General features: G+C 29.9%; 1 protein-coding gene across 2 annotated transcripts in view; it reads right to left on the bottom strand.

The window, feature by feature from the left end:
- Positions 1-1,715: 1,715 nt before the first annotated feature.
- LOC129962118 (insulin gene enhancer protein ISL-1-like) overlaps positions 1,716-27,604 on the bottom strand; it is a 170,365-nt gene continuing 144,476 nt past the window's right edge. For both annotated transcript variants that reach the window (XM_056075852.1, XM_056075851.1), the window contains one exon: positions 1,716-4,224. In XM_056075852.1, the coding sequence (XP_055931827.1) occupies positions 4,054-4,224 (171 nt within the window). In that variant the 3' untranslated portion in view covers positions 1,716-4,053. The remainder of the gene's footprint in view (positions 4,225-27,604) is intronic.

Consider the following 27,604-nt stretch of genomic DNA (forward strand, 5'->3'; position numbering starts at 1 on the left):
AGTAATTTGTTAATTATTTTTGCATTTGTTTGAAATTTTTCCCTTAGAATTCAAAATTAATTCTTCAGAAAAAAATAATAAAGGTAATAAAAAATGGAATGGAATATCTTAATAAAAATACTACTCAAATAATGATAAATTTGTTGTGTTAATTTAAAGCAGTATTAATTTACGCTTAAGAAATGATACAATGGAATTTCAAAATGTTGGAATTCAACGAAACGTTAATAAATGCAATGATTGCCAGGAATATAAGTATTAAATTACCAATTTGTTATAAAATAAAGTTACCATGATGATTTAATTTCATTTGCAATTCAATAAAAAATTAATAATGTATTCGAACTAACCTGAAACATCTTAGCTGGATAATAAATAAGACTTGATTTATCTTAATATTATTTTTAGAAATTTATCGTTATTTATAGTAATGATAACGCGCATAAAAAAAAACCTTAATATTCTCGCAGCTTGTGTATGAATAAACGTAACAATTAAAACAATATAGGGTATTGTTGTAAAATAAATTTAAATATTTAAAGATTTATAAATTCCAGGAAAAAAAATATGAAAGAAATTATATTAATTATTTTTTTAAAGTGATGTAAAAACAATTTTGGTGCAATAATATATTACAAATTTATTGAGGAAAAATTGAAATATTTTAATTAATTTTTGAGATGCCACCTAAAGTATTGCTAACGTCATATGAAAAAGTTTAAAATTGCGAAATATTTCAATTATTAATAGTATAAACTCAATTATTAATATTCGTGATATTGAAATATTTTTTTTTATTGAAAACTTTATTATAGTAAAGCGTTTTCAAATCACTGTGGTTGCTATATCAAGTAAAATATTTTTTAAAAATTTAAGCTTTTGAATTTTTTTGTAGTAATAAGTTTACTTGTATTCAGTTTTTGCAAACTAAACATTTACAGTTATATCTTTAAAAACAACATATTCAAATCTGCGGAATAGCTATTTTAAGCTGAATTTTTTAATAACTAAACAGTTTTTTGTTTGTTAATGTTTCTTTTAGTTTAAGGAGGGGGGGGGTATGAATTTCCACCATTCTAAATATAGTATTTAAGAAGCAGCATTAGAAAAAAAACAGCATTTAATAGGAAATGGGGTACCAGTAGAACTTAAAAGGAACTTTCATTACATGACATTTGCCCATTTTGTTTTTAAAAGTTGGTTTTTAAAACCACACCTGTAAATGATTCAACACATAATGTGTTTTCTGAAAATGCAAAGAATTTGACATAACTTCACTTTTTCCTAGAAATTTTGATTTGCTAGTTTTTAAAATTATTTGTGCTTGATTCAACAATATATTTCGTTTTCTTTAAATAGTAGATATGTAAAAATTTCCGTTTCCTTTGAACTGACTGTGGTTCGGGATCCGATTCCATCGAAGAATCGTTGTGAACGTGTCGGGTGCACGTTAAATCCCTAAAGGTAAATCGCCCTGATGTGGTGCGAAATTTCGAGAGGGGAATGCCAGCTCAGGTGTCGTCCTCGTAATCTGACCGCGGTTCAAAATTGCGAGGTCCGTCTGGAAATAACCATAGTGTTATTTAAAATTAAGGAAAATTTACAACCACATTAGTGTTTGAATTATAGAAACTTAAGTAAAGCCAAAAATAAACAAACCATATAAATCAATTAAGTATGTACACATTTATTCATATAACTTATACAAACTGCATATTTAACTTTGCAGACATTTATTTATACACACACGTCTGCAATCTACAAAAAATCTCAGAAATATCTCCATAAAGTTACATTTTCTCCCAACATTGTACACACACGCACACACACACACACGTTTCTAAGTTCTTTAATTTCACACTGCGAAATGAATAGCATCAGATGACACACTGCGCAGGAAATAAGATCTGAAACATTTATAGAAAGCATTTTTTATTTTATTTTGATGACTTAGAATACTTGGGAGGTTCAAACATTTGCGATTCCTCGGACAGTTTCTACTTTGGCTGATGCGTAACAATTCATTTGCAACACCATGAATTGAATAGAAAAGGTCATTTGTTGCATATGTTCATGTACGGTAGAAAAATTTGCGATATTTTACATGGTTATTATGTCTTTTGTCCATTACACTCTTCATATGAAAGTTTTTCTTCGCATAAACTTAACATCACCAGTGATAGAAATATATCCAATCACAGTTATTGGCAGTAAACATTCACCACGATGAAAGAAATTAAAACGTTGCATTTGCTCCGAATTTTTCAAAAATGTATTAGGTAATAAAAAGAAATATTTAAATCTTTTGTCGCATACGCGAATCATTTTTTTATAGTTTAACTCTGAAAAGGAAATTATTTTCTTTATATACAGATTACAAGCGGTTATTTAAAAATATATATATAAATGTATTCTGATAAAAATGTAGGTCAATTAAGAATTAGTTTCCTGAAAATATATATTTTTTATAACATAAAAACTTGTTCGTGTAAATGAAATATCTATAACTTTTTTAATAAATTATTTCGTTTTTTTTCAATTAATTTCGTGCTGTTTCTGATCATTCAAATACATTTCAATTTTTAAGGGTATCTGTGAATTTTTTTTTTTTTTTTTTGTTGTTGTTGTTGCTGCTATTTACAAATAGGTGTTAACGTTTAACAAAAAATTTTGTCATGAAATTGTTTGTTCATTTTAAAATTATATAACCATTGAAAGAAATTATTGGGATATATTTCCTCCATTATTTGCCTACTCAGAAAAAATATTTTAATATTTTTTTCACATTTCTATATAATTAATTTATTTTCAAAATATTAATTATTATCTGTTATCAATTTATTTGTTGATTTTCAACGAAATGCAGATTATTATACGTTACCTTCTGTAAAGTTACTGATATTAAAATTATTTCGTATTAATCTACTTTTTCATCTTATTTCTTTACCAAATCATAGGATAATCATTCATTCATTTTAACAGTGCCAATAGCCTAATTAACATATCATTCTTTTTAATTATGTTTGTATTAAAGAACTTTTCACGTCAACTTTAAAATTATTTTTTCCTGTATAAATCAAAATTTGTACAAGATTGAGCAATGAATTATTAAAATAATTATATTTTATCAAAACCTTTTAAAAATAGTTAACATTTTAAAAAGATTATTAGGAACGTAACATTAGATCTTCATTTTGTACATCTAATTAATGGTCCATTGACATTTAACTCTCTGATAACCGATTTAAAAAAAAAAACATTATTTGCCAAAATAATTCAAAAATTCTTTTTCTTTTAAATAAAAAATGGTGAAAAATTGTAGTAGAAAATTTTGTGAGAACACATGCTAAGTAGGATATGTATAATATATTTGTTCTTAGAAATTTATTGTAATTAAGTAATTAATTTTAACTTAAATAATTCTTCGAAATATATTTTAATTAATTTTTTTATTACATAGAAATTTGTATATGAAGATATGCTTACAGTAGCTATGTAAAGTATTTGAAGTTAGGGATCTCATAAGAATCAATGAAAACTATCGTTGTTTCTGAACAACTGTGCCGAATATCGACTTAAAACGAAACGAAATATTATTATAACGTTATCCGATAATAGAATGATATAGTTCAAATATGTAGCAGTAGAAGATCATTATATTAGAAATTAATTGATTGATTATCTGATTATGAAATAATCTGCATTAGAAACAGGAAAGGAATAATTAAATATATATTTAAAAATTCCGTTAAATACAACGTTTTGAATTTCTTTCCGTCATCAGAATTCCTTTGTGCAGTTTCAAAATAAATAACCTAACATTTTGTCTTCTCTGTTAATATCACTTGTTGCCTTTTTTGTTCCGGCGTTTTCCATCGAAAAACAAGCTTCGACCCTCTCAGAGATGAGCAAACATCCATTTCTCATTGGACTTTCAAAGACACTCGTACGAGCGGACTGATGAGTGAGTAGATGCAAGCTCGTGTCGTTCTGTGCGGATCAGTCGGACGTTCTTGGCGGCCGACCCCGTTTCGGCCGTGGGGTCGTCGGACATCATTCGCTCGTCGGGCTCGACAATTCGGAAGGTGTGCCGGGAATGTGCGATGAGAGGTTGCTAGGTGGCTGATGCAAAGAGTGGTCATCGGTCAGGTAAGGGGGCAGCTGATGTGGAGGCCCGTGGGACATCACGTGGTGGTCTGGACCAGGATCGCCATATCCATGCATCTGTAAGAAAAAAAGAGGTTTTATAATAAATCAAGTTTCATATTCAACAGTTAATTTAAATTAGGACTAAATAATGTACTGTTTCAACCTGATATTTTATATCAAGTACATAAAACTGACATTAAGAGCATCAGATACTCGGTATTAATTTTTGGATTCGATTGGCCTCAGTCGTTTTCAGTCCACTGATACTATATTAAACTGATACAAAGTATTTGGTCGATATAGACATTCTCCGTCATGCTATGTCAACGATTTTAACAAGTATGAGGTGTGTGTGTGTGTGTGTGTGTGTAATTTCATCCAAGACTTTAGTGTCTCTTTCCTCATGTTATATGATTTACTATAAGCTCATTCGTAGCTGATGGAATAGATAAGTTTTTGTTAAATTGTAACAGCAGTGGATTCAACGTTCAAGATTTTGGAGACAGTTTGATTTTGCATTTGGCCCAAGATTTCTTGGGCCAAATGCTTGTCTCTCGCTTTAAATACAGATATCCTTATGAAAATGGTACCCTCTTATTTTTCCTGTTCGCTCGTGTATTATATATCACTTACAGAGCTCGTGTATTATATGTATAATTTGCCAGAAACGTTTTTAAATTAGGATTTTCTCCGACTGTTAATGTAATTACTTTATTTCCCATAACTTGCAAATGGTAGAAGATTGGAAAGGGTTGCCATAGTGTTTTGTGATTCACATAGGCTTTTCTACCACTCTTTTTCGTTTAACAGCTTAAGTCAAACACACTCTGTATAATTATATAACAATTTTTTAGCAAATTCGTGGCCGATAAGAAAAGGCACTTTTAAATTTTTAAACTCAATTTATTCCATCCCGGGAGGCATAATTTATGTGCAAGACGCGAGGATAAAACTGATGTATTGCTTGTGAACGGACAAGAGCAGAAGAGTAAAAAAAGAAACCGAATTTTTTTCCTCGGTGATTTCATACTATGAGATACTTATAGGTAAAACTTTGACAAGTGTAGACTTAGGAAAGGGAAATATAAGGTATATTTAAAAGAATATAACAAACATTACATTTTATCCCTTCACTCGGAACTTGAGAACCTGCTGATTTTAGCAGTTTTACAGAGCTCGTGTAGGATTAATTAAATAAGAAAGTTGGAATTGGATCAGGAAATAAGAAGCCATTTTAAAATGAAGTTAATATGAGATTAAATAAAAATAAAAATTAGGAAATTAATTAAGTTTTAATTAGATTAAAAGATAGCATTACACATATGCAATATAAAGTTTCATTGTTTTCAGCATTAAATTTTGACTTGCAAACTTTCAAATTATATCGATTAAGTTTTAATCTGTGCAAAAGCAAATTTTGACAGTATGAGTAATATATGAAATGTTACTCTGTTCAAAAAGTAATTTCTTATAAACAAATCGTATAATATAAAGCTCCATTCTATTCAAAACTCAATTTCTTCGAGCAACAACCGGCATTCCATATACTTTATTATTACTTCTTTTGTTACAAAAGTGCAAAGACCTGTTGAAAAACTGGACTAAACTCCGACGTTGTTAACCATACTATTGTTCACTAGTCCAATTTCATTCTTGAATGTGCCTCTTACCAGACTAGCAATTACCAGCTATTACGATTCTCCAGAAAGAACTTTTCCATGTTTATAATCTTTACGTCCGCCTGCCTTGACTCCTACGTAAAGAAAAAAAAAATTCTTCCAGGATTTCTTCAATCTTTTAGCTCCCGCGAAAAGCGCGTAATCTGTTCAATCCCACATTTGAGCACGGACGATTTGCCGCACGCTGTTATTATTTCCCGCCTCCATAGTTCAGCTAAATACAGGGAGGTCCAGCGCTAAACACCTCTGACGCGTACCGCAAGGCAGTTAACAACAAAAAAAAGATTATTCCCATGTCAATATGTCAGGCAAATTTCAAGACGGACGGACTGCAATGCTCAAGTCAAAAGAGTAACGAAATAAATAAATAAATAATAGAGTTCTCTTTTCTTCATTTTGTTGCTTCCCTCTGTTAGGAAAAGAATAGTGGGGTGGAGGGGGAGGGGCAGTACCTCGCACACCCGCTTGTATGTTCTTCTGTTTGTGCTTCTTTTTGTTGTGAGCTTCGACTCGGATGATGTTGTGTCAGGATTTCTGCCCACTTTGCTGATTCTGCCAGCGGCTACAGCGCTCGCTGCCTGTCCTGAACACATCAGGAAAGGATTCCCCTGCCACTTCAAGAGTCGTTTGAGCCAGACTCAGACCATTTTATAAAAATATTTTTGTCCGGGATTTCGCTGCATTTTACCCTTGGGGACAGAGGGGGGGGGGATATATAGAGTCGTCAAATTGTTCCATTCCACCCCTACACCCCCCTTTCTCTTTTGTTTGGTTTTGACTTTTTCCCTCCCTTTCCTCCTACTTAGTCCATAAACTACCAGAAGTCGATGATTTCAATAATGCTGTCGTGTAGAAGTGAGTGGTACATAAAAGGGAATAACCTGCAAAGTAGAAGTAGACTTGCGCTGATAAACACCGAGGTATTTCGGTTAAAATTCGGAGAAAGATTTGAAGAATCTTTAGAAGGCAAAATATTGAAATAACATTCAGAGCTTTGCTATGAAAATGACAAACTCAATTTTATGCATTCAACAAGTTTTCTTCCACGCTTTTATTTCCTAAATAAAATTTAAAAGAAACCTAACTGAAAATCATCATATTAATTGAAAAGAATATAAAATTATTAAATATTAGGAAAAAATCATGAGATTAATAGTAAAGTTAATGAGTTTCATTCTTCACAAACCACAAGTAAAATAATGAAATGATTCTATGCTTACGAAAGAAAATGTGTTTATGTATGAATCAGCGCTGTAAAGAACAGACCATTCATCCTAATAAATTTTTGCCCCTCAATCCCCATCTACAAATTTTAATTAATTAAAAATTAAAATGCACTTTTAGGTTGTTTTATAGCTATATCTTGCAAAAAATATTATAGCCCAAGTTAGTTTTTTTATGTTATTTTAAAATTTAGAATATTTTCTTTTAAATGATACCAAGGTAATTGCTGTGCAATAATATTCTGAATTCTGAATTTTTTTAAAATAATTCCTACTTATTTTTCTCAATTGATTTCATTGCTACAAAGAAATTCAAACTACTTTTATTGTTTCATTCAATTTTAATGACTTGATTTTCTACCATTTCTGAAAGCTAATGAACGAAGAGTCTGCGGTTTAAATAAGTAGTAGTTTGCGTGAAAAAAAAAAAATGAAATTGCATTATCATCAAAAACAAGGCACAGTTTCAAATGAATTTAAAATTCGAATATATGGCAATAGTCCCGAATCTATAGCAATAATTTTCATCAAAAAATCTAAGAGAAGAGGGAAGTATATTATCCTGTAAATGACGGATCTACAGTACTGACCTTCTGCAAGAAATATTAATAGAAAAGGAAAAGATATGTCCGCAAGACAATAAATGACTAATCAACTGCAGAAATCTTCAGCAAGAAAAAAATATGGTCGCATATGGTCTTCAGAAGAGAAGATAAGTCGCATACGGTCTTCAGAAAAGGAAAGGATATGGCCTTTCCTTTGATGAATCCTTTCCACAAATGATGAATCTATAACAGAAATCCACAAAAAAAAAAAAAAAAATATGGTCGCATATCGTGTTCAGAAGAGGAACATATATGGCCGCAGGAACATAAATGACGGATCTATAGTAATATTCTTAAACAAGGAATAACTAACAGAAAAGGAAAGATATGCTCGCAAGCCAATAAATGACGGATCTACAGCAAGGAAAAGATATGGTAGCATATAGTGTTCAGAACAGATATGGCAATACATTATGTACATATAGTATTAATATTCAACAAGGAATAACTCACGGAAAAGGAAAAGACATGGCCCGCATGGTAATAAATTTTGGATATATAGCAAAAATCTTCTGGAAGAAATACTGACAGAAAAAAGATATGAGCTCAGATAAAAATGAGACAATAAAGTGACATCACTTAGAGTAATGTAAAAGAAAATTAACTTCATATTCTTTATTAATATGTGTGGAATTATATATAGCGATTCCAAGTGATTTTCCCATACAATTTCTCAACATATCAGATTTAATGTGCATCATATTTTCGCATGTCAGTTCATATATTCTCAAGCTAAAGCAGTAACTGCGTGATTTTATATTTCAGGGATTTTAAGCAACCTCAAAATAAAAACAAAACTCCAGAATCTCCTATGACAGCACTAATAGGCGAAACACATATCAAACCCTACCAAAACAGGAATAAAATTCACAAATATATTTCTATTAGACATTTTAAAAAATTCTTTGTCTAGAAAAAAATATCTAATGCCGATATAAAGTCTTCAGCAAGGGATAGTAATAGAAAAAAAAGTATATGATAGAAATGAGACAATAAGGGTTTATTATTTAGAGTAATATAAAAGAAAATTTGATCTTGCATTCTATTAAAATTAAGATATTGTTAAATTGCGCCATATGCAATTCCACGTTTTTTCAGTGCAATTTTTCAATACATCAAATTTAAGCTAAAGCAATGATTGCATGATTTTTAAGACAACCTCTAAATAAAACCAAAATCCCAAAACTTCCATGGCAGCATTAATAGACAAACTCTACCGCATGCAGGAATTTAGACACGAAAACATTTCTATTTACATATTTTAAGTGCGTGCTTTGGAGAATTCTTTCTCTCAGAGCGAAACAACAAATGCCGATACGGATGTATAGCAATAATCTTCAACAAGGAATAATAACAGAAAAAAAGAAATGATATGGCCATATGTAAAAGTGAGGCAATAAAGTTGTTCCTGCTTTTGCATTCTCTGCAGACAACATGGCAGCAAAAATGTCTGCTACAGTGAGTATCGCACGGCCGAGATATAGAGCCACATAGAAGCTCTCAACTAAAAGAGGAAAGACAGAAAAAGCAAAAACGGGAAAGAACAAGAAGCAAAAAAGTATAGAGTTGGGGGAGGAATTGCCTGGAATATGTCAGATTCGAATCGATGAAGGTAGAACGCCACGTTCTGCCTCTCCCTATGCCAAAAAGCTTCCTCCCTAACTCTCTCTAGTCAGGGTTTTTTTTTTTTTTCCTCTGATTTTTTTTTTTTCTCAACGTATAATATATCTATATACACCAGATTTTTTTTTAGTTCCTTCGTTCGTTTTTTTTTTTATTTTTTCCACCCTCTCTTCGGGCGTGGTACGTAGCGGAATTTTTCTTCAAATCAATTTTTTTTCCTTCCCTTTTTTTTAAATTTTTTCCCCTTTTTTTTTTCTCTACTATTTTGGAAAGAAGGGAAAACGTCCCTATTCCTTCTATACAAGAAGTTATTTTTTCTTATTATTATAGATTTTTTTTTCTTTCTTATTTCCGCGATAGTGTTTTGTTCTTTCTTTCTTCGAATGGTTTTGTACAAAAAAAAAAAAATCATTTTTTTTTTTAAAGTTTTTGCTGAAAAGCAGAGGCTTTAAAAATTCGCTTTTCAAACTCTTACCACCTTTTACTTTATCTTTTTAGAATTCATTTTCAGAGCGATTATTTTCTCGGCCTAGCTATTATTCTGTCATTTCTTTCTTTTTTTTTTTATTTTTATCTTTTTGTAATTCCAAGGTTAGACATTCAATGGAAGATATTCCAAATCAAGAAAATATGGAAGCAAAAATAATAACTTTCAAAGAACGATGGTAATCAAAGGCTTTAAAAATTAATACTTTCAAATTGAACGAGGGAAAAAAAAACAAGAAAAAAAACATTAAAGATTTTGTTGTCGAGATTTATTATATCTTATACCCATTCTTCAGAATTCTCTTGGGTCTTGGATTGCTTTTATTTTAATTCCCCTTAACAAATATAAGTTTCAACTATACATAGTAAACAATACAAATACAAGTATATCAAGCATACATAGAGTACCGGAATTTTAAACAAGCATGTTAAAATTAAGTCTTTCAAAGCATTTATAATTCGATAAGAAAATAACGTGGAGTCCATGAACATCTGAGCATCTTATTTGAATGAAACAGCCTATTTTCACGATAGTAGATATCTAATTAAACCAGTTTTACAACAGTAGGTACCTAATTATCAGTTTAAAAATAGTAGGTTCATCTAATTAAGTAACCGAGAAAGTAATGGTAAAGAGTCTGTGTAATCACTGGAACCGAGTTAACACTTCCGCAAGAATAACTGTTGGTTAACGAGTTATTTTTATATTTATAATGTTTTTCCTGCTATATTTATTTTATATATTTTCATATAAAGCAGATACAATATATTGCAATATTTAAAGAATATGTAAACAGCAGACAGATAAATTAAATAGACGTTATTAGCCCAACCGCCTAATAAATTTATAAAAAAATACAATTGCTATAAATCCAGTTATAAAATATTAGAATGATATTCATTTTCTGTCAAGTATAATAAAGCAGAACCTAATATGTTTAAATAATAGTTTGTAGTTTATAACAGAATTTGTAACGTGAGACGGAGTTAAAAATGTGCATTTTGTTCCGCGTTTTTATCCGATGTGCAAATCCCAATTTCTGTTCAGCAAAGCAGAGAAATTTATATTAATTTTTAAATTGACTGATTTATCAGTATGCGAATATAACTAAGCATAAATATTTTAACTATGGATAGTAAACTTCATATTTTATTTACATTTTTTACACGATTGCAGCAAAGGTCAATGAGCTGAGGTCTGATCAGTTTGAATAAAAAAGATCTACTGCATGGAAACAAAACCTTAAAAGGTTTTATATATTTACGTCTAGTCAATTCTATAACAAATAACATTTTTTTAAAAATTTCTTTAGCGCTTTATAAATGTACATGAGAATTTTCTCTTACAATTTACTTTAGTTAATCTGTGACAATCGCATCTGAAATACTGTTAAGAGGAATATTATACTTCTAACACTGCAGATTTTCTAATAAATTAAAAATAAAATCATACGAATTTTATAAATGTATAAAAATGAAAGATAGCCCAAAATATGGCTAACTTAACATCATGTTAATTATATATGTTGAAAGCCAATAACTAAAATTAGATTATCGTATGTTGAAAGCCAAATTACTTAATCAAAGAGGGGGGCCGCCAAGGACCGCCAAATACCTAAATCCACCACTGACGTATAAACAGCTATTGGGAGATTTTTTCTCTTCATTTCTTCGATTCATCTGAGCGTGGCAAATTGTCACTTTTGTATTTTTCATTTTCTTTCAATTTACAGCAACGGCAATCTTTTTCGGAAAAGACTTGTTAATTTTCATTGAATTAGAATCGATTCATTGAAAAGTCTGAAGAATGAATCAGGATTGATTTGTCCTGATTCATCAGGACAATGAATTCCTTGAAATGAACCAGCTCTTATTTCAACGAATCATGATCGATTCATTGAAATAAGAGCTGGTGATGATCTCTAATGGAACTTCTTTATTGAATTAACTAGATATCACGATCATTAGTGAATTGTGCTAACAGAATCGGCAAATTTTCTAACTATATAGATACGAGAGATCTATTCCTCGCCATATGAATCAATACAACCGATTGATTTTTATCTCCTTATCAGAGAATCTTGCCAATCATTGACACAATTTTTGCTCCAACGTAATTATCGTAATAAATAATTTCGTATTATCTCTTTTTCGGACGCAAGAGCTGTTTTTTGAATTCATAAGGGCAAGTTGACTTTACATAAAATAATTTTATATTTACAGCACCATCCAATCATTTAAAATATCATAACAGTACCAGAAAATAAAAAACATTTATATTGCGAGGACTTTTTAAAAATTTTTAGATGGAAGATCTTTTTCTATTAGTATTACTTTCTGCGTCTTACTTTAAAATAATAAACTGGGCTCATGCGAAATGAATCAACCTCTGTAAAACCTCCTTATTCGAGAATTTTACAATCACTAATAAACTGGATTCAACCACTGAAATGAACCAACCTCTGTAAAGCCTTCTTAATTGAGAATTTTACAATTGCAAACGAAGTTTCTGCACTCAAGTATTCATGAAACCTATATCCTAATTCATAAGGACAAACTGCCTTTGCGTGAAATAAAAGTATACCATTTTGCTTATTCGAAACTTTAGTGGTTGATGTGGGCCTCTGCCCATTTATTATAAAATATGCTGCATTCGTCATGAAACGATGTGAAATGATAATGGCTTTTCTTTCTTTGCATGCATGCATGCATGTATGTATGTATTTGTGTATGTGTGTGTGTGTGACTGCGTGTTCTATTGATAAAAGAACTTTTCTCATATCCATATTGCCAAACCGACTTTATCTGAAATAACAGTATCGTTCATTCCTCTGACATGATTTTTATTGAGATCCGTTTTCTTCCCGAGATTTACATAACTAAATACCACTTTTTTGACATCACAGTTTCTCACACAAGACATGACGTCTATCCCCCTAGAAGGTACCAGATAATAAAACAAACTATCACCTTTTTCTTGTGGGATGGGTAAATTAAAAGTGACGTCGTCCGCAAGTCACGATAGATGGCCGTTTTATCTGGCGTTGCGAATGGCCCGCCTTAGGGGTGCAGGAGCCGATCAAAGGAAGGCTCCAACCGAGCCAGACAACTATAAATCAAGCCAATGGTCACCTGATATGTCACGTGACAAGGGACCGATAACCACGACGTCCCCGGACGGCTCGACTTGAGAAATTGCTTCTTGGTACCTCCGAGACAACTTCTTTAGGCGCGAAGTTAGCGCTGGGTCGCGTGTAGTGGCACGGGGGAGTTGAAAAACGAGCACCGCTTGATGTGTCTGTTTTGACTTTTGGACTCTACTAATTGCTATATGATGACTCATAATTCTTTTTCTGTAAAGACCTAACTTTCTGTAAAAGAAGTATTAGTCTTAGACTTCTTTAGCGAGAAGAAAATGTGACTCGAGTTTCTGCAAAAACATTTTCAGTTTTAACTACCTTTTCAGTTTAAAAAGACAAATCGCCTTAATTTCTTAAAAAATGAGCTACAGATGATGCGTCTGTTTTAACTTTTGGACTCTACTAATTGCTGTAAGATGAGTCATAGTTCTTTTCCTGTAAGGACTTAGCTTAGGGTAAAACTACTCTGAGCCTTTCTGGTGCGAGAAAAATGTGATTCAGATTTTTGAAAAGTATTTTTATCTTTGCTGTTAAAGGATGGTCCTCCCACATTAGATCGTCTGTTTTGACATTTAGTCAAATAAATGCTATCCTTCCAAATTTAGATAAATCCAAGAAATTGTTCCTGAATGGTGAGGTTTAATTCCTTTTCTGTAATATAGTAAAATAGTTTAATAAAATTTTATGTAAAACAGTTTTGAGTCCTTGAATCTTCATGATTTGAAGAAAATATGGCAAAACGTCTAAAAAGGCAAACTGTTAAATTGAATTATCTGCTTTATAACTGGATTATATTGATGATAATCTATGATTCTTTTTTCTTAGATTTTTTTAGCGAATTTATCTCCTATATATGTATTATTAAAATAAAATGTTGTTCATTTTTCTAATAATTTTTCTTACGCTAAACTGTTCGATTATCTGATCATTATGATTTAACACAAACTTCATTGCAAAAAATATGAATAAAGAATATGAATGTGAATTAGTAGAAAATATTTATACGGAAAATACTCTTATAAAAATATTACTTTTTATCATTTAAAAAAATGAGTAAAATTATATTTATTAATTTAAATTAAATTTAAGGAATCATTTCATAGAACTAAGTTAATAGTTTCACGAAATAGTATGGTATAAATCCTTTCTACGTTCTTTACGGTTTGCTTTACTGGAATTAGCCGTTTAACATTTTGCTTAAGAAGCTTGCTTATTAGCTGTAATTAAATCACCAATCTGCTTTCGTGATTCTGTTTTACATAAGATAATAAAGTTTCCAAAATGAATGCATAATTTTTTTTAATGAAAATCCACACTAATTGCATTATATTCTACATTGAGCGATGAGAATGTGTGTGTGTGTGTGTGTGTGTGTGTGTGCGCTGGTGCTTAAAGATGTATCTAGTATTTTGGTAATTTATGGTAAACTTTAATATTATCAAACTGCCCTGTTTACAGCCCCCCCACATCCAATTAAAAAGCTGGGTCGTGGTGGTAATGTCTCGGCTTCGGGACCGGAGGGTTCCAAGTTTGAGACTCGAAACTGAACCGTCGTGTAAGCGGGTCCTATGTACGTTCAGTCCGTAGGGGCCAATTGTCCTCCCGCTGGTGTGATACGAAACTTTTGAGTGGGTGGTTCCAGCTCAGGTGTCGTCCTCGTCATTGATCACTATTCTAACTTACGAGGTTCGTCACAAAATAATATCACTGTTGCTTTAAAAATGGGACGTTAATATAACTCAATCCAATCAAAAGCTAGCAAACTTGTTGCAACATGTATTTAGGCGAGTAGTGACTAATTTATCTGTTTCAGAAATGAGATCTTTTTATATTATAATTCCAATTAGAATTAATTTGATATTAATTTATGAGATATAAATAGTGGCCATTTTGATCAAATATTTGTTCATAAATATTTTCTTTGTTATAAAATCATATGGTATTACGTTATAACATACATGCTCGGAAGTTTTATAGTAAGCATTGCACATGTATAGAAGTAGCCAAAGAAATCTCAACTCTTACAGTTTTTTTATGAATATGAACATATCAGTTTAAACTGGAGGTTAATACTGTTGAAAAGAAGGTAATTTTGATCGGTTAGCAAGAAAAACGTAAAATCGCATCATGATTTGTAGATATTGCAGTTCTTTTTAAATAATTATGACAATTTCTATCGCAAAATATGATTTAAAGTTACAAAAAAATCTTCCGACAAAATGTATAAAAAAATATTAAATATGAATTTTTCAGCTATAATAAATCAGCTATTCTATTCATTTTTTCAATGATGACAGACATCGCATACTTACAAATGAGAAGAATAAAATTTTACTCCCTCACATTTTTTATGAATATGGAATTATAAATTTAATTTGGAAAATAATATTGCTGTAGGGAAGGAAATTTTGATCGGTTTACATGAAAAACGTATAATCTCATTATCTTTTATTGATATTTCATCATTCATAGATTATGGAAAAAGGCATAAAAAGATATCTTTGACAAAAAAAAGTTTGAAAAAAAATACTATGTTTTAATCAATCATATATAACGAGTTCAAATTTTCTTTATACATGATTTTTTGAAAAAAATTCTTCTCATGTTCATCACATAAATCCAGAAATGATAACTGAAATTTCACCTTTTAAGTTTATTTAAGGGTAATTTTATTATTGATATTGCCTTAAACTTTAAGTGAATATATTAGTATCTAATATAAAATATAGCAAAAATGATATATTTTATATCATTATAATTTACATAATGATGTAAAATTTAGAAAATGTTTACCGTTAAACTTCTGAATAGCATGTCTAAACAAATATTTAATTATGTTGAAATAATAATCTGATTCGGTTATCTTAAACAAAATTCTTAGATAAAAGCAACTAATTATATTTCTCACAATTTTCTTTTTAAAAAATGCAGATATTTTTTTCAATTTAAGAAAATTTACTGTCCAAGAAATTTTTAAAAATTATTTGCATTTATTTTAAAACAATGATTGTTTAATATTTTCTTAGAAGACAACTGTCCTTCATTCGTAATGTATTTTAAAACAAGCTATTTTATAATTTAATTGACGTCAATATTTTTAAATATGATTGTCAGAACACATTGTAATAGTGGATAATAACTCCATACCAACTCTATTGTGTTCATTGTTAAGAACAATACATTTAAAAGAAAACTGAATTGTAGTTGTGAAATGTTGAGGTCAAAAGTACTTAATGAGACAGGATTTTCATTACGCTTCTTTTTAAGGTTATTTAGATATGATGAAACACTTGGAAGGTAACTTCCGTGAACCTTTCACCTAAATTTGAAACAAACTCACGGAAAATTATCGGTGGAACTCTTATTAGAAAACACGAACCTCTGAGAATTTATATTTTCACTAAAATCAAACAGGACAATTAACTCACGGAAAATTATCATTGAAACTATTATTGGAAAACACGAACGAAACTTTCGAGAATTTATATATTCACTTAAAATCATCAGAGCAACTAACAACTAACTCACGGAAAATTATCATTGCGACTCTTACTGGAAAACACAAACCTCTGAGAATTTATATTTTCGCTTAAAATCATCAGGACAATTAACTCCCAGAAAATTATCATTGCAACTGTTATTGGGAAAACACGAACCTTTGGAGTTTATTTTTTCACATAAAATTATCAATGCAATGAACTCAAGAAAAATTATCGCTGAAAATCATCAGGACAATTAGGCCTACTCACGGAAAATAATCATTGCAGCTGTTATTGGAAAACACGAATTTCTTTAAGAATTTATATTTTCACATAAAATCATCAGAGCAATTAGGTCACTGAAAATTATCATTGAAATTCTTATCGGAAAACACGAAACTACTAAAGTGAAATTTCTTTTTCTCGGTAGTAGTTAAATATTTTGTATTTCTAAACAAAATCACAAACTATACTCAATAAAATATGAAAGGAAATCTCATTATTTTAAATATAAAAAAAGACGATAGTGAACAAATAATTTTGAATTATCTATAAATAATAATTAATTTTATATATTAATGATAAAAAATATTTTATAAAAGTATTTTAATCTAAAAATTAATCTTCCTGAAAATCTGTTTGCATTTAATAAATTTATTGACTGCCATGTGAATCGTCTGTGATTCACGCCTAATTTCTAAATAGGTTACCTCTTCTCTACAGTTCAGAGATAGGTTAAAACGAATTATCTAATTAAATATATGATCTGAATCACGGTTTTGAGTCTTAACAGGAAACGTGATAAAATAAATGTTATATGAATTAAGTTAACTTCTTTTTCTTATATAATTTATTTAACGTGTGCCTTGATTGTATGAATTGAATTTTATGGTTGATTTTTCATTTTTTTTCTGATTTCATAAAGACTCAAAATTTTTGCATTTATATATTCTCGAGGACTGCATTATTTTAATATTATCAGAACTTGATGATGAATTAATCCGTTATTGGAATTAAATTTTGATTTCTTGCGTATGATTATATATTTGCGGGAAACTGACAACACTCTTTCATAATATTTGTTATAAGGGATTAATAATGCACTATTTTAATATTATGCAATAAATCTAATTAAATTTTGATTTCATACTTTTGATTTGAATTTGGTGGAAAACCGATGTGAGTATTCCGTAATATTTATTATATTGAATTAAAAATTAAGGATTAAGAAAATTAAAAATGATTAATATGAAATATTCCTATTCTGCAGCGCAATTTATTAAATTTTATAAAATTTAATAAATTGATTTTATTAAATAAACTTAAATAATTGATTTAATAAGCTGATTTTATTAAATTTGTTTTCCCCCTAATGTCAGATCTTATTTTGTTTTTAATTATCAAAATAAATTTGTAAAAAAAAACTTTGAGTTTTGAAATGCAAATAATAATAATAATGATAGCAAAATTTTTCATATACGTTACAAATAATAATAACAATAAAAAACATTAAAAATTAAAAAAAAATATTTTTTTTATAATCAAATCAGCGGGAATAGTTTCCTCAAGACCTTTTCTGCACTCTCTAATAAACTTGTCATGTCAGAGAATGCCTTATACAGCATTGGCGTATAATTGGCGAAATACTAACTTTTGGCGCGAATTTAGCATTTTTACTGAATCTATCTGTCATCCTTGGCGAGTTATTTGATGATTAATCCCTGATATGCAGTTAACAGTATCGAAAAATCAAATTTGTCTTTTAGACACATTTTTCACATCGATTGAAACAAAAATTTGACACAAAATTTAACTTGTAGTCACAGAATCCCATATCTAATTGCATATATTTAAGTCACTGCATTTTTGAATTACAGCGTTTAAACTTTTTGAAAGTATAGACCGACAGAAAGTCAATCCGAAGTTGGATTTGGCTCAAATTTTGAAAGGTGTCTACATTATAGACATTGAATCTGTGTACCGAATTTCATCTATCTAGTTCCCTTCGTTTTGTAGTTATCGTGTTAACTTATATTTAAATAGCCGGGCAGGCAGAACTTTCTCTTAATGAATTTTGATTAATATTTGAAAGACGTCTACAAATTTGATGAAAAGATTGTATACCAAATTTCAACCGTCTAGCTCAAAGCGTTATTGAGTTATTTTTATCACAGACAGATGGACATTTTCCAAAATTGAATTGTTCGAACTCAGAGGGATCTAAAACGTGGAGATTCGTCAAAATCTCGAGTTCGATTATTTATTTATTTTTATTTTTTAATCGATTACAATATTTTCTCCATACTTCGTATAGGAGATAGAAAATCAAAATAATTTCTTGAAATCCATATCACAGTGAATGTATTACAAGGTCGAATAAGAATTTTTATATCATACAAGTAACGAAATACCGCATAAATTTTTACATGAAATATAGATTGTAGAACAAGCGTTAATTGAGATAATATTCTTACATAAGAAGCCATTAAACACTTGAAGATAAAAAAAGATCACTTAATTTTTATCTCCCCTTGATAAAGCAGCCCTAATTAACTTGTTTAAAAAAATTATAGCCCTGGAAATGATAGTCTCATGCATTTATTTAATTAACACGTAGAACATACTTTAAGTTAGATTTATTCCAGACTCCTTTTTATATCCTAAACCTTAAAAACTCAGTATTGCTATACAAATTCTTTCTTTTTTCTTTTATATATTTGTGTTTCGACCTTGGAAATTAAACTTCCTTGAATCTCAATCAAACTGGGTCTTTTTAGGAAGACCTTTCTTTCTTTCTTCAGATCTCACTTTTTATATCTATCTTAATAACTTGTAATAATAGTGTCCTTTTCAAACAAATGGCACCGATAAATTATTTTTGAAGCAGAGAGTTTCTTAACATTTATATGCTTTCTTCGTTTTCTTTTATTTTTGTCTGTCAGAGTTCCGAAAAGAGTGTATCAGATACACGATCCGAAAAAAAAAAAAGAAAAGTTATGTCACCTTATGCAACGATCCGATTCGCTGTCGAAGTCCACAGCCTTGCCCAAAGAAAGAAGAGCGCAACTGCCGTGGCCCTTATCAGCAGCTGCTCTCACTCATATTTTACGACAATTTTTTCATTCCAGACACACCGAAAAACGATAATAAATTTTAAGTAAAAGAGATGGCAAAAGGAAGAAATTAGAAGGAGACCAGGCATGACATCCAAACATGAAGGTTTTAATACTGTTGTACGGACTTAGAGAAAAGGTTTGGGCTTCTGTTTAGGAATAGAAGCGAGACAGTATTCTTCCTTTGATTTACATTGTTTTCATGGATTAACATATTTTAATTATTTTTTCCCTTCATGATTTGATTTAATCCCATTTTCTTTATAAATTTAATCCATCTCGCCTTCCACCGATTTTTGCTCAAATTTTATTATTTTGCATCGAATTTTGAAGTTTTGAACAATCACCCACCCTTTTTAGCAATGCATGAATATTTTTTTTTCTTTCATGATTTGATTGATTTAATTTAACCCTATTTCCCTTATAAATTTTAGCCATCTCTCTTTCTACTGAGTCTTGTTCAAAATTTTTTATTTTGCACATAATTTTGAAGCTTTAGGCAACAATCCCGCACCCTTTTTTTCCCAATGCATAAACATTTTGTAATTCAAAAAACTGTATTTTGGTTTTGAACGAAAATGTCTTTTTCCAATATTTTATTCCAAAAATAGGTATATTTTGATTTCTGTATAGTCCAAAAAATGAAAGTATTAATCATTAAAAATAAACGATCTTGAGATGTTACCTTCATATCTACCTACCGATCTGTCTGTCTATGAACTTGGTAACATTTAAATGGAAGAAGAAACAAAAATGAAATATATTATTTATTCTTTAAAGTAAAAATTTGGAAACATATAAAATTTTGAACATAATCTAGTAGTAGGAAGTCTAAATTCACTTGCACACAGACAGATTCACTATTACTAGAAGCACAAAAAAGTAATTCATTGGCATATTGTTTTATCATTGTAATTGCATATCTATATTGAATTCTGAATACAAAAGCTCAATTGAAAGAAATATATATGTACCTATTCGATTACATTTATTATAATACAAAGCCAAACTCAAAAAGGATATATAACATAAATATGCTTGCTAGACAAAGATGCACTTCTTTAGTTTTCTATAGTTTTATTTAAATTGGAAAAAATAATTTTTAAAAAATCCTCCGAATAGCATATTTTAGCTTTCCAAATTATATATATCCCAAGTTTGGTAGCTCTAGGTCATACAGTCTGACCTGTACAGAGCCCACATAAACATACATTCAGTTTTATTGGTAGTGAAGTGGTGCAGTACAGACATGTAGAGACACAAATAAGATAAAGTGCAAAAGAGATAAGAAATTTCTTAGGATTTTCTTTTCAAATTTTATACCAAGACATTAAGAAAAAGTAAATTTAAACTAAAAAGAAATTGCAAATGTAAAGACTAGATATTACATCCAACCATGGTGGTTGTAAAATTTGGTTTTTGCTAGCCAGCAAAAAAAAAAAAAGAAAAAAAAAAGCCTTCTGTTTACGAATTTGCACAAAAAAAAGTAAGCATTGTTCCATTTTAATCGAAAAAAGAATAACTATACACGCCAACTAATGCAGAAGGCAGGAAGAAAACGAAGAAATGATGCTTTCGAGTTATCATTCTTCAAGTTTTAGGCTAGGCTGTGTGGTGGTACATGACGCAAGCAGTTTGTGTTTTCCCGTGACTCTTTATGACTTCCTTGGTAAAGTCATAAATTCGTATTCCGATGTTTTAAACCCCACTTCGTCTCTCTCAGCAAAACCCATCACCATATCTGTCACCAAGCGAACTCCGTATTTCATCAGGAGCTTTGGCGCGATTCCAACTTTGCGCCCCATCGCGCCAAGGGAGAGGCCTCAGCCAGTTATTATTACTACTCCTGCTTGAGTATTGACATTTTTTTATTTTTTATTTTACCATTTTGCTTCCATCTTGCGCTTCCCTACGTTATGCATAAATAAAACCTCCTGCAGATTTTATTAGTTCTTTTTTTTTTTTTTTTGCTTCCATTTTCTTCTTTGAATTTTTTTTTTTTTTTTTTTTTTTTTTTTGTCTGTTAAGAGTTGGGAGATTTTGATCCTTTGTCCCAAGCATCGCAGTTTTTTTTTAGTGTGTCTTGATCAGAGAAAATGATTTTCTTTTCCACTTACTCATTTTTATAAAATTTCGTTTTCAATTATTTTTCCTCACAGGAGGATTATTGAACAGATAATTCTAGCAAAAAAAAAAAAAAAAAAAAAAAAGGAAAAGAAGATTATTTAGGATCCAGCTTAAATTTAAACTGATCATTAAAAAAAATAATTTACAATTATGAACATGCTTATCGTCCACTCAGCAAAACTTTCATTGAAAAGTAACATTTAGTTTTAAAATATAAAAGTTCAGTCAAAAGATTATGATTATAAACATTCTTATTTCCTCTCTCGAATTTTTTTCACTATTTTTTATTTGTTACAATTGGAAGATTTTGAAGCTTTGTTCCAAGATTCAACTTGCTTGTTTTTTTATTACTTTCACCAAAGAAAATATTTCCTTTATTTTCTTACTCAATTTTATAAAATTTTATGTTTCGGTTATTTTTCCTCGCAGAAGAATTGTTGAGCAGATAATTAGGGTGAATATTAAAATAAAAAAGAAGGATTATTTAGGATCTCGTTTAAATTTATCCTTGAAAAAAATTCTAATCATCAGCATGATTATCGTCCAGACAGCAACACTTTCAGTGGTCGTATATTTTATTAAAAATAAATGCTCACATTTAAAAACCGAAATTTCGATAAGTTTCAAACAAACGACATTATGATAAAATTACTTCTTTGCTTGATCTTTTTTTTGTCAGAGTTGAAAGATATTTTTGTTTATTTGTTTGTTTCAAGGATTACAGTTTGTTTCTTTTATTTTTAGTTCCTTAATCAGATAAAATAGATTTCTCTTTTATCTGTGCATTATTTTTCACATTACAGGATTTTTTAGCAGATAATTTTGTGAAAATTAAAAATTAAAGGGAAAAGACGATTTTAGGAATCTGCTTATATTGATCTTCGAAAAAAAATTTACAATATCATTCAGATAGAAATGATAGATAAGATGCTTGTTAAGATAAATTTTCTTCATTCATATCTTTTATTAATGAGTAACGTTAATTTTCAAAATACAAAATCTTTAAACATACGATTTAGTTATAAACAATCAACTAATAAATTTAATAACCAGCAGGATTGGTCTCCTTAAAACTTTCTTGCATCCTCTCTAATAAAGTTAATATCCTAGAGAATACCTTGCATGGCATTCGCACACAATAGTCACAGAAATATTCTTTGGAGAGAATTTGGCGCTTTTATTGAATTTATCGCACGATTCTTGGGGAGTATTTTTGGCGATTCATATCTGACATGAGGTTAGTAGTATCCGAAAATCGAATTTGTGTTTTAGATGCCTTTTTTTCAACCGACTGAAATAAAAATGTGACAAAAAAATTACACTCTAGTCATAAAATCACATATCAAAATTGATATATTGAAATCATTGCATTTTTGAGCTATCGCGTTTACATTATTTTGGAAGTAAATATAAGCAGACGTTCAATCCCTTGTTGAAATTAGCTCAAAATTTGATTAGTGTCTACTCTATAGATGTTAAACCTGTATACCAAATTTAATCTATCTAGCTATCTTTTTATAGTTATCATGTTAACTTATATTCGAGCAGCTGATCAGATTTTCCCTACACGTATTTTGCTCAAAATTTGAAAACAATCTACAAATTAACTGTAAAGATCATATACCAAATTTCATCTGTGTAGCTCAAAGCGTTTTTTAATTATTTTTGCCATAGACAGATAGATAGACGGACATTTTCCAAAAATCTATTTTTTGAGCGAAGTGAAGTCTGAATCGTGGAGATTCGTCAAAATCACGAGTTCGAATTTTTCACGATTGCAATATCTACTCTATATTTCGCATGAGAGAAAGGAAATATATATATATATATATATATATATATATATATATATATATATATATATATATATATATATATATATATATATATATATAACAATTTTTCTAAGAAAATAAAGTCGCATAATCAGTGGTGACGCGATGGTAAATGCGGGATGACGTGGATATACAAAGTAAAGGACATAACAAACTTAGCACTTTTTTTTTTTTTTTTTTAACCAGGCCCCAAAAAGAGGCGAAAAACAAAAGTTAGGTCTCTATACCACTGCTATTAACTTAATCACGCAAGGAAAAAATATTATCATGATTATCAAATATAACATTTCAATGACGTTCTCAAAACAGTGATACTTTCTAGTAAGTATTTATTTTAGTAATTTATAATAAAATATCCTTTCCCCATAGAATTTCAATCTTTGAATTTTATTTTTAGGGTGTCGCAATCAGCTACAACTATTATCTGAACTATTTCTGAAAAGATAATAATTAATTATTAATATATATACTAAAAAACGTTCAGAAAAATGTAAAATTTTCCTACTGTATAATTATAAGATATTAAAATTTAGATAATATATAAACGATCTTAATTAAATAGAGTATCACTTATTACTTAAACTTTAAATTTTTGGAAAATTTTATAATTTCTTAATTTTTTTATATTCCAAATTTAGGAGGAATTTTCAAAGTTTGATATTTTATTTAGCATTCCATAAAATTGCAATTAAAAGTTTTATTAAGATATATAATCAGCTTTAGTCAAAATTTCTATAGCGAGAACTATTTAGATTTGAATAACCTGTGCGGAATTCTTTTAAAATAGACCTACAAAGAAAATAAAAGCGATTAGTTTTATGTCTTTACGATCGGAACCCACGTGTCGGCTTCTTTCCTAAAAATTAAAAGAACAATAAACGTTTTTAATGTGGCAATCATTATCTTTAACGAAAAAGAAGCAAGGCAGTCGAGATCATAAAACGAGTTGAAAAATACAGATGAAACGATAAGTTGTGAATAAAGAACGAATAAAGCTAACAGAATAGCTTGGTTAAAAGAAACCGATTCAATCTGCGCCAGGAATGAAGAAAAATGTTTAATAAAACAAGTGTTCAAGATTTCATTCTTGGATAAAAAGAAAATTTCTTCGGTCGAATTTTTATGAATATTAAAATTATTAGGAGATATCAAGAAAATTATCAATGAAGTGGTGAAGCGATGGTCACAAAAGACATTCACCAAGAAAGGTTATCATAAAATGTGTCATCTCCAAGTTTTTTAGTCCTGAAAATAATCGTTATTAGATATTTTGTTTCCAGATTATTTTCACGAAGAAACAGTCAAACTAAATATCATGAAATTAACAAATTAAAAAAAATGCAAGAAACAAACTGTAACGGATATATTGAATATATTAATATGAAATATTTTTTGGCTGCATGGATAATCCGGATATAATATTGTAACGTAACTTTTTCTATCTGAATAGCTCAATGGTAAAAAGCTATGAACTGAAAGCGGCAATTCGTATCTGACTGCAGACAAGTTGCCTAAGAAATTGTGTTGTGTTTGATTTACTTTCTCTTATTTCTCGTTTGCTCTAGAATGGTCTTATAATTTCTGTATCTTTCTAAATCTGGAAGATTCGAGTTATTTTCGTCTTGTGTATAAAAACAGATGTAATATTTAGTCCCTTGAATAAGAACTCGAGTTGAGATTAGTGAGTGTTATCTTTGACTAACACTCGGTTTATCTACGCTAACTTCATCTACTCGGCAATATTGCAATTATCAACATGCTTTTTAAAAAACAAATAGGATATAATGTCACGAAGATGTAAAGAACTGCGTCGTTAGTTTAAACAAACAAATACATTTATGAGAAAGAAGCGACTCACAACAGCATGAGACTGAGAACTTACCCATCATTGATGGGCCTCATCTTATAAACATATAGAATGTTCGAGAACAATCTAGTTTGAATATTTATGAAAGATCTAGAACCTTCCAGATCTTAGATAACATTTTAAATAAAAAAATCCCAGTCTTTGGATAAAACGTCGTGGTTATGATTCGAGCCATAGACTAACCAATTATAAACGAAATTTCTTCTGATTGAACCACGGCGATTGCTAGTTATTCTGATTTGTGCGACATTAATTAGAGAAAAATCCTGTGAGTTCAATACAAATGATTCATTGCAATGAAGAAATTTGGGATGTCCTGATGTTCTTCTGGATCTACATATATTCCTCATAAGACTATACATTAAATTCAATAAATTCAACTGCCTGTTAATTACGTGCGATGACAAGAAATTCACAGGGATTGTGTACCAAAACAGTCCATTGTAGCTCGCAGCATGGCCACACAAATCAGAGGAATCAGGAAAAAGATTTGTATTTTCTAATTTTCAATTTAAATCTGCACTCTAGTAAATTGTGTTCCAGCAAACAATCTCTACTACGTGAACATCATCATTTCACTTCTGTGACAATTGCCTGCTGACGTTTGTAGCATGTCATTGGCGATATTGTGACAATAGCACCTAAACGTGCATGGCACGTCTATTCATCGCAAGTGGTCAAGTGCGACGGATTGCTGATAATACATATTGCAGAAAGGAAATAAGTCGATGTAGCAAGAAAAAAAAATTCTGGATATCTTGATATTCTTTTGGATTTATGAGCAATCTTAACGAGATATTACATTAAATTAAACAGCTAATTAAGTGCGATAAGGTGATGCATAGTGATAATACAATACAAAACAGACACTAAGATTCACTTAATTTATATGTATTGATTAACCTCGAGTATTGAATGTATAATTTGATAATTTATTGACATTCTTTCATGTATAAAAATAAATTGGATGAGAGAACCCTTCATCCTTTTAATAATTTCTTAAAACAATTTAATAAACTGAATTTGTTTAACGGAACGTAAGGAAAACTTCCCATTAAACGAAATATAGTACATTCTCTAGTATCCAGCCTAACGTGGCGGAAGGGCGGACCTGATAATAAAAACGCCGGATAGACCGAAGTTCTATTTTTTTGTCCATCAATACAAGGAGACAAAGATTTTATACCAAAACTCACTGTTGCAATACGTATTTTCTCCCTTCTTAATGAATACTAAGCCCTCCATTCATCTCAAACCACGTAGAATGTGAACACAGCCACGGCCCGGCGAAATATACTAGCAATTGCAGGTAAATAATTGTCGAGTTAAATTAGAAGGCTTTGTATTGGTAGTTTATGTACTGCACTGCACGAATTTATCTGAGAAAAAGTAAGTTACAGGATATATATTCACATTTTAACATGAATTCTATACACTTCACTGTGGTATACTTAAAAAATCATTAAGCATATCCCAAGAACAATTTACGAATTCTGTACGCACTATGCAGTTATAATCATGAACAACAGCGACAATTGAGGTCCGTTACATACTGACGAAACAATGAACAACGAGCAGAACGCTGCTCTTTTCCTGTCACAATTTCTATTTTGCACAAGACACGTAGGAAGATCGTAGCAGACGCTCTCTTCCAATGCCTTAGCAATGTTGCCAATGCAATGCCTTGCATTCCTCATTTAATTGCGATAAAGAAAACTACGCCCGATAGTACGGAAGCCGGATAATCGAGAACCGGATACTCGGGAGTGTACTGTATTGCACATATATAGAAAAGAAAATGCATAAATTAAAATAAAATTCTATTGGAATTAAAATAAATTTTTTATGCATTTTATTAATTGTTCAATTAATCATACTTATTTTACATCTCATAATTTATATTTGCCATAATTCATTATTTTATTAAGATTTCTTATTTGCTATAAGTTTTGTCAATAAAATTAAAGTAAACATTATAAAAGTAAGAAAAGACAACACATTCAAAAGCCTGGGAAACAAAGTGTAACAGACACGTTACCTGTGATATCTTGTGATTCTTTCGATCACACGAATAAACCTGAGAAGACTTTTCAGGCTCTGGGTTAAGCAATACTTCAAAATAAAAAAATCGAAATGCTGCTGCATGAAACTGATAAAAATGTAACAAAGGACAACAAATTTCAAAAGTCTGAGAAACATATTGCAATTGATACGACACTGTGATTTCTTGTGATTCTTTTGGTCACACGAATAATCTTGAGAAGACATTTATATTCTA

This window comes from Argiope bruennichi, chromosome 2 (assembly GCF_947563725.1).
Source record: "Argiope bruennichi chromosome 2, qqArgBrue1.1, whole genome shotgun sequence".
NCBI lineage: Eukaryota > Metazoa > Arthropoda > Arachnida > Araneae > Araneidae > Argiope > Argiope bruennichi.